General features: G+C 30.8%; 1 protein-coding gene across 1 annotated transcript; it reads left to right on the plus strand.

The window, feature by feature from the left end:
* Positions 1 to 4,999: 4,999 nt before the first annotated feature.
* LOC140833476 (reticulon-like protein B14) lies at positions 5,000 to 7,001 on the plus strand. Its single transcript, XM_073197817.1, has 5 exons — positions 5,000 to 5,167; positions 5,861 to 6,041; positions 6,121 to 6,250; positions 6,467 to 6,536; positions 6,638 to 7,001. The coding sequence occupies exons 1-5, from the start codon at positions 5,068 to 5,070 to the stop codon at positions 6,805 to 6,807; spliced, it is 651 nt and encodes a 216-aa protein (XP_073053918.1). The 5' UTR covers positions 5,000 to 5,067; the 3' UTR covers positions 6,808 to 7,001.
* Positions 7,002 to 8,833: the final 1,832 nt, after the last annotated feature.

The following is an 8,833-nucleotide window of genomic DNA, read 5'->3' on the forward strand; positions in this document are numbered from 1 at the left end:
AATTTCCTAGGCTGTAATAATTGGGAATAATATTATTTCTTAATTTTTTAATTTTAAAAAAAGAGTTAGTTTTTTATGGGTTAGTGTAGCCCGCTGTTACATTAAACGACTCCACCATAATTTTTTTAAAAAGAAATTATTTGCAGAGACAAAATAAACATTGAAAAAAGAAAGTACTTGCGATGATTTTAAAAGCCTCTAATGATATATAAAAGATTAAAAGCTGCATGCGTTGGATAAAGTGTCCCTTGATCTAGGTGAAATGAATGTTTTTATAGCGGTTAAACGATGTTAAAATATTAATTTTTTTTTAAAAAAAATACACTATTAAATTGCACATAATTGAAAAAAATTACAATGACATGTAATTAGAAAAAATACAAGTAGACATAAGTAAAATTTTAAACATAATCAAAAAATTACAATTACTCATAATTAAAAAAACAAAATAATTCAACTATGTATCTCCGAATAAACTTCAAATATGTTTGATCAGGTATTTTAAGCATGTGGTGTAATTCTCGATTCTGAATGCCGATACATTGCTCCAAAAGGCGTTGCACTCTGTGGTAGGATATCTTGAAGAGACAACAAGGGGACACATATTCATAATCTTGAGATGAGAAATCACGATCTTCCATTGTATCATTCCTTTAATTTTCAACAATCATGTTATGGAGAATTATACAAGTTCTCATTATATAATCTAAATCTATTGAATCTCACATGCGAGACGAACCTCTCACTATATGCCAACATACTTGAAATACACCAATGCTCACTCAACTTCTTTTCTCACTCTCTCTTGATATCATGCAAAAATCTTATGTTTTTTCGAGAGGGGCTGTTTTCACGAAGACAGCCCAAGATAGATAAATATCATCGGTGATGTATTAACACATGTTGTAGTCGTTTTTGTTCACCTCAAACTGCAATGGGGGGGCTTTGTCCTTTGATAAGATTAAGAACAAATTGGATATCTCTAGCACGTTAATTTCGTATTTGCATCCCGTTACGTCGAAATATGCATGTCAAACTCGTAAATCTCTCGATGCAACCGCCTTTAGTATGATTGAAGGTTATTTTTAGTGTCCACTTTGAAATTGTTAGACGATTATTCCAAGCCCGGTGTATGCAACCAATGCTTCCAAGCGTCCCGGGAAATCCTCTTTCTGCATTTTCGGCAGTTGTTCGAGCAACGTCCGCATGTATTGATTGTCTTAAATATTGCTCAGTAAATATATCATACACCCCCTACAAAATCTTTTCAAACATTCTAAGGTGTCAGATGCACCCATCCTATGATCATCAACTGCATCACCTACAATATCATATGCAAGTAGCCGGATCACAACCGAAACCTTTTGAATTGATGATAACCAAAGCTTCCTGGTAGCGTTCCTCCGTTGGACAAAGTAAAAACGTGGGACGTTTGTAAAGTTTTCACAATTTTTAAAAACAAAGATCTCCTAATTCGGAATTCATCTTCGAATTTTTTATCCTCAGTAACACGTTCTCAAATATATATATATTTTTTCTATTTGTAACCACAAACATGGCTTGACTCCTCTACTTCAAGTGATACATTAACACGTGTCAATAATTTTTGGGTTGGTCATCTTGATGACATTAATAATCGATCCATCACAGAATATGATACATTTTCATCGTTTGATGATGAAGAATCCCTGTTTGACATGAGAAATATTGAAGAATGCTTGTTACAAAAAGCATCGAGATTGTGTATGTGGAAGAAAATACAGATTATGTGAAAATAAAATCAAAATAGAGGTTTATTTATAGTTTTTTTTTAATTTTATCAAACTTTAATTTTTAAATAAAATTTAAAAAAAACAATAAAATGGGTAAATTATCACGTGAAGAGTTTCCGCGCAGAACCCACCTTAGGCCTTAGCCATCACACGCAGAAGAATATGTGTGCTTCTTCCTCACCTCTGGAAGGTTCGATCCTGGGTGTGTGGGCAGTGCCTACACTCTATATCAATGGTTGAGATTCCATCTCATGGGAAATAAATTTTTTTTTTTAAAAAAAATTGGGCTAGAAAAAATTCCGGCCCTTGGATGTACCCCTACAGACAGTGCCTGCAGGGGTAGGATAGAATAATCCCTCACCCCTGAAGCTAGGCGATGACGCGTGTCTTTCGTGTCCATTGCACATGCTCTCGGGATGGTCACTACAATTTTTTGAATGTTGGAAAATAAATAAAGTATATAAAATCCGAAATTATTACATTGTCTAGTCCCTTTTTCATATAGAAATTTGTTAAATGATAATCTAACTTCAGAATTACAATTTAATTAACAATTAACCCCTCAGATTCAATACTAAAGCATTTAGTAATATTAAAAAACACACTTTATGAACCCAAGGAAAATTCTAAGTAGTTTTAGCGTACAACACTTGAATCTCATGTGATCGGTAAAATATCCAACTTCGTTTAGTGATGAAAAATCCACGCAGAGTCACCTGCTACTCAATTGTGCTAACAATTAGAATATTTTTATTTGTGATGAAGTCTTCGGTTCATGACATAATGTAACAATATCTCTCCCCGAATTCAAAAAATATATATTTGTCAGATTTTGCGCAAAAACTTGTGTGAGACGGTGTCACGGGTCGTATTTGTGAGACATTTTCCTATTATTTGGGTCATCCATGAAAAAGTATTACCTTTTATGCTAAGAGTGTTACTTTTTATTGTGAATATTGGTAGGGTTGACATGTCTTACAGATTAAGGTCCGTGAGACGATTTCACATGAGACATATATAAACCATGCTTTAGATGGCCAACTAGTATTCAGAATTGGAAGTTCTGCAATACAAAAATATCAAGTAGTTAATTAATAAATTACAATCATTGAAAGATTAAACAGTTGAGTCTCCTATAGTCCTATATTAGGGACGAAAGTAGGATCCTAAGGTCAAAAAGTGATTTTGAAAGATCTTTAAAAAAGTGATTCGATATTTTCATCTAGTCCTTTCGGATGATAACCAAGGGTGACTATGAAATGCACATTTTTTTAAATTACTTGATATATATGATGTCTTCGTTATTATTCAGTATGTACTGAGCAAATTTTAAGACTGATGTGCAAATAAGCTAATCATGTAAACTATACTGGATAATTCGTGTACGATAAGCTCGTCTAAAAAAATATTGATATGAGAAATCAAACTACGATCATTGATCATATATTCACCTATTTCAACACCTCGTGCACCCTAAAACGACTTTCTTCGTAAGCAACATAGCATTGATATTAATTACTACAATAATTGTTATTAGTTCTATTTTTTTAAAATTTATTTTTATCATTTATCCAAGCGCATGCATTTTCATTTTGAGTTTTAATTTTTTGTAGTGGTCCTCAAAATATTTCATTTCAAATATTGTAGAAGTTTGAATTCATTATCAAGATTTTGTGTGAGAATTCAATCATATATGCATCATCCATCAACGATCTCATTTGACTTTTTGTCTGCTCAATAATTGGATCTGTGCCTTTCGGTGGTTAGATGCGGCATTAATTGTCTGCTCCATAATTGGATTTTTGTTGTTTTATTTCTATTTTTTTTCATATATCTTTCACTGTTTTTGTCTTCATAACGTAAGATTCTAACAATATGTCTATTTTTTAAAAATTCTTTTGTATAACCGATTTTTTGGACCGAAATAATAATTATATTCTATGTTATATCGAGAGGTCGAGAAACTTCTTTCAATGTATTTATTATTTTTATGTCACAGATAAATATTCGTGAGACCGTCTATAAGAGACCAACTCTATTATGATTATGTATCTATTTAAGACATCATCTTAAATTTGAAATCTCACTTGGAGATATACTCTAAAATATGAGATCTCGGTGTAAGATATATTATAAAATATTGGTTATTTTTATTATTGGAAAAAGGGTCTATGCCGGTCCAATTTTTATTTTTATTTTTATTTTTAAAAGGAGTGATTTATTTTTTAAAAATAAGCTGTTCACTTTTAGTTTTTAAAAATATTTCTTATATTTTTTTAAAATATTCGGTGGAGAAAAGTTGTGTGTACAATAGATCTGACACAAAATACATTAATTTATTAATTAATTTTAGAATTCTAATATTTATACCATCAAATCATATGAATTGAGTTATGTCAAATTATAATAATAGTTTTTGTGAAATTTAATTTTATGCTCAGCATCCCCAACCTTCCGAATAATAAAATAAAGCAAAAATTTGTGTGAGACGGTCTCACGGGTATTATTTGTGAGACAGATCTTTTTTTGGGTCACACATGAAAAAGTATCACTTTTTATGCTAAGAGTATTACTTTTTATTGTGAATATGGGTAGGGTTGACCCGTCTCACAGATTATGATCCGTGAGACGGTCTCACATGAGACTCACTCATAAAATACATTCTAATCTCCTTGATTTAATGGTTTACTTATTTTAAAATTATTATATTTGTGTCAAATCAATTATAGAGAGAACAATTATTCGGTCACCAAATATTTAAGAAAATAAAGTGTTTCCAAGATAAATTTGAAAAAAAAAATGAACAAAAATACACCATTTTTTCGATAATATAAAATAAGATCATGACTTTTTTATCCATAAAAAATTTGTTAATCGGGAGAAACCCAGCAAATTTAAATTATATCTAAAATTTAGTTCAATTTAAAAATAGTAAAACCAACTATTCTAATTAGATCTAAAAAATTTCAAATTTATATTTAAAGAAATTAAAATTAAAATTTATGAAGGTTCTTAATTTATTGTTCTTGCTCTCTATCAGGTTACGGGCCTTTATTTTAAATGGTCCAATTGCCTCTGTGTAGACGCAGAATCGAATTGTTGATGCAATCTTTTTAGTGATGCCAAAGCTATTCCTTTCCTTCCAGAGTCATTACAAAGTTACTTGGCATCAAATTAAAGTCTGCTATTCCCAACATGTATTAGCTTATTATATAAACGTCGATGCATCTATATTTTCCGAGATACAAACAGCTATCTTTGTTCTTTCAAGAGTTCCAAAAACATCAAAGGAAAAATGCCCGTTTATTCGTCGGATTCCGATGACGCTTCGGCCCCTCAAAGAAGATTGTTTGGTCGGGAAAAGCCCTTGCATGCCATTCTTGGTGGAGGAAAAGGTCAAATTTCAACTCCTTTTATATCAGTTTTAACTCTTAAGGCTGAATATATAGTTGCATGATTCTACAGGGAAAAATAAGAAGATTAATTCCAAAGATGTAAATTGCTAGTGTAGTTTAAAGATTATTTAATTAATTGATAAAATAAATTAATAAATCATAAAGGAAAATGGTTGCTAATTAAATTTGATATGGATTGTATTTTTCGTCAACTTATATTTTAATTTATTTTTCACTATTCTCCGCAGAGAATTAACAAAAAGGCAGTAGATGGTAGGTTTTATGATTCTAAATTTAATTCGTTTCGGGAAATTGTAGTTTTAATTCTGTATGCTTGTCTATTTGTTATTTTATTCATCTGTATTGTCGAATTTCATTTTTTTTTGTTCTTACAATTTTATTCTTTTTTTATGTGACGTTGTTGTATGTAATGTCACTTCAACACTCTAAGAAAATAGATTAAAATTGTCATAAATTGAAATATAAATTAAGACTTAAATTTGACAATATAAATTATCGAAATCGTGAAAAAACAAACATACATGACTACATTTAGAATTCTCCCTTTTATTTCAACGATTATTGATATTAAAAAATTCTTTATTCTAATATTATGTAAGTAAATGAATACAATTATTTGCGATTTATTATAAATGAAATAAAATTTGTATGTGTTCTTGTTTTTTGCTGCAGTTGCTGACATACTACTGTGGAGAAACAAGAATTTATCAGCAGCAATACTCGTCGGATGCACAACTATATGGTTTCTATTTGAAGTGCTGGAATATAATTTCGTCACACTTCTATGTTACATCTCCATGATTTTGATGATACTCAGCTTCATCTGGTCTTCTGGAGCTGGACTAGTTCACAAGTAATATATTATATGCAAATCTCTGAATTGCAACAAATTTTTTTTTGTTTGATAGTTTTCCGATATCGTCTATATCCAGAAATCCTTCGGAGCTACGAGCAATCACAATACCAGAGTCCACATTCCGATGGTTTTACGCCAAAATCAACACGACAATATTAAAACTGTACGATGTTTCGTCGGGGAAAGATTTGAAGACCTTTTTAATGGTACATTATTATCTAAATAATCTTTCTGCATATATTCCCTGTGACCTATCATTTTCATAACATGGCTCAAGTTTTACAATTATTATAGTAAACAAATCTATGTTATCCTCATCTTTTCAATTTATTATATATAATATCTTCATCTCACGAGCCAACCAGTCTATTCAAACAAAAACATGAATATATGAGTAATGTGATGGTTTATATAATATTTAGGCAATGGCATTCCTATGGATACTGTCAGGAATTGGAAACTACTTCAGCTCCTTAAATCTTTTATACACCGGTAAGATGATTTAGACGCCACCCGAAATATGTCGCTAAAACTGCTAATTACTCGCGAAAATTCTTCTCACCATCTTCATTGTTTTCTTGTTAAATTTACAGGATTTATTTGCTTGTTAGCTCTACCGGCATTATATGAAAGATACCAAGATGAGGTGGATTATGTAGCAAGCAAGGGGAATAAGGATATGAAGAAATTGTTCAAGAAATTTGATTCCAAAGTTCTTAACAAGATTCCAAGAGGACCTGTCAAAGAAAAGAAGAGATTCTGAATTTATTTCACCAGGTTTCAGTATCATAATTGGCTCGATCGGATTTGCCATCTATACATTGTCCAATTTACTTGAAGTAAATCACTGTACATAAATGTTCATTTCCAAACATGGTAATATTTGATTAAATTTGTTGTTGGATTAGTTTAAAAATTATGATATCAACTTTATAAAATCCTCTTTTCGGTCATGTATGTTTGTCTTTTTGCACTTTTGGTCTTCTATTTTATAATCGTAACGTGCTGTTATAATATTACACACGCTGCATAACATCAACGTTGTATGAGTGCTACATCGAAAAAATGAATAAAATTGACAAAACAAAGATAACATATTGAAACTGAAATTTGATAATATAGATAAAAAAAATCGTAAAATAAAAAAAAAATACAAGACCAACAATGCAAATTTTCCAATTCTAAATCTATGCTCTTGTTAGTAACTGTCGGAGTGCAAGAATTGTCTCATCTGAGAGAGCGATCGAACCATGGTTCTGAGTTGTGTTGTTTTCACTAGCTATAACTTTTGACAAGAATAAGACATGTCTTCTCGGGAGTTCTTTTCTTCTAATCGTTGTGCATACTTATTACCTTTAATTGTAAGCATGAACTCTTCAGTAAAAAATAAATAAAAATTCAAAAGGCGAGAATATAAACATAAACGACATTTTCTATGCATTAAACCTTATGAATATACACTTCCTAATCATGCCAAAAATAAACCCAAATGAAGCCTTAAACTTTTGGGACCTCTCCAATTTTATTTCATTTTTTCAAATTTATCATTTTGTATGACCTAATTACTTTTTCCTCTAACAAAATATTCATTTTCTCATTCTTCACCTATTTCATGAGCAGTGGTGTCGGCGTGGATTTGAAGCTTCAATTCGAAGTCTTTCACCTTCTTCAAAATCGTTCCGAGTTATGAATTTCTGCAAGTTAAACCATTGTTTACGAGCATATTTTAGTGAAATTCATAGAATGGCTGATTCTTTATTGAATCTTTTTTTTTTTTGATACGAGGATGAGTTATTACTTATTAGGACATCCACGATGGGGTGTTAAATGTGTGTTATACCCTCTCCATTGTAAGTGGGCGTTATAACACCCACTCACAAGAGAGAGGGTATGGAGCGTTCAATTCTTTGAACGTCCATGTGTCAGTTTATTTTTTTTAAAAAAATTGGACAATAAGCGACGTTTTTTAAAAAACGTCGTTATTTAATACCCCTCTCCATTGTGAGTGGGTGTTATACGCCCACTCACAGGAGAGAGAGTATGGGGAGTTCAATTCTTTGAACGTCCCTGTGTCAGTTTATTTTTCAAAAAAATTGGATAATTAGCGACAATTTTTAAAAAACCGTCGTTATTAGCGGCTAATTTTTAGAAACCGTCGCTGATTTTCTGACACGCGGGCCCCGCGTGTTTTGAATTATTTTAATTATATTTTATATTTTATGAACGCCCCTCTGTCCGGTTATTTTTATGCAAGTGTTATTTATTATTATATGTTGTACCGTTTTATTTTAGATTTATAATAAATTTTTAATTTTAAAGAAGTGACACTCATAAAAGTAAATTATTTTACGTACTAAATATATAAAAACATATTATTATTAATATAAAATAATAATAATTTAAATTTCTTAAAAAAATTGAAATTGAATTTATTTAATTTAAAATAAGAATAAGATGAATGAGTGGACAGCGAGACAAATAATGAGTGTGAATGTTAAAATGAATATAGGAGAATAGATGTGTTAATATAATGTGTATGTGGCATGTGGACCCTACGATTTTTGATGAGGTGGTGGGTGTTATAACAATAACACCCACCAATGCGGGTGCTCTCAGTGTTCTCATGGGTGTGTGATGCAGTTGAAAAGTCAATATGGGTATTTAGGTCATTGAACAAATCATTCATACTTTTATCCTAAAGACGAAATCATGTAAAACAAAATATAATTTTATCTCAATTGCCACACATCTTTACGTAAAAATTACTTTATCACTCGAATTTGGGATAT

The sequence above is a fragment of the Primulina eburnea genome, chromosome 6 (genome assembly GCF_022965805.1).
Source record: "Primulina eburnea isolate SZY01 chromosome 6, ASM2296580v1, whole genome shotgun sequence".
In the NCBI taxonomy this organism is placed as follows: domain Eukaryota; kingdom Viridiplantae; phylum Streptophyta; class Magnoliopsida; order Lamiales; family Gesneriaceae; genus Primulina; species Primulina eburnea.

Bases quoted from the DNA above. Each gene is read 5' to 3' on its own strand.
- LOC140833476 (XM_073197817.1), top strand. From the start codon at position 5,068: ATGCCCGTTTATTCGTCGGATTCCGATGACGCTTCGGCCCCTCAAAGA. The intron at 5,168-5,860 runs GTCAAATTTCAA...TTTTTGCTGCAG, and splicing joins CATTCTTGGTGGAGGAAAAG to TTGCTGACATACTACTGTGG. The intron at 6,251-6,466 runs GTACATTATTAT...TATAATATTTAG, and splicing joins ATTTGAAGACCTTTTTAATG to GCAATGGCATTCCTATGGAT.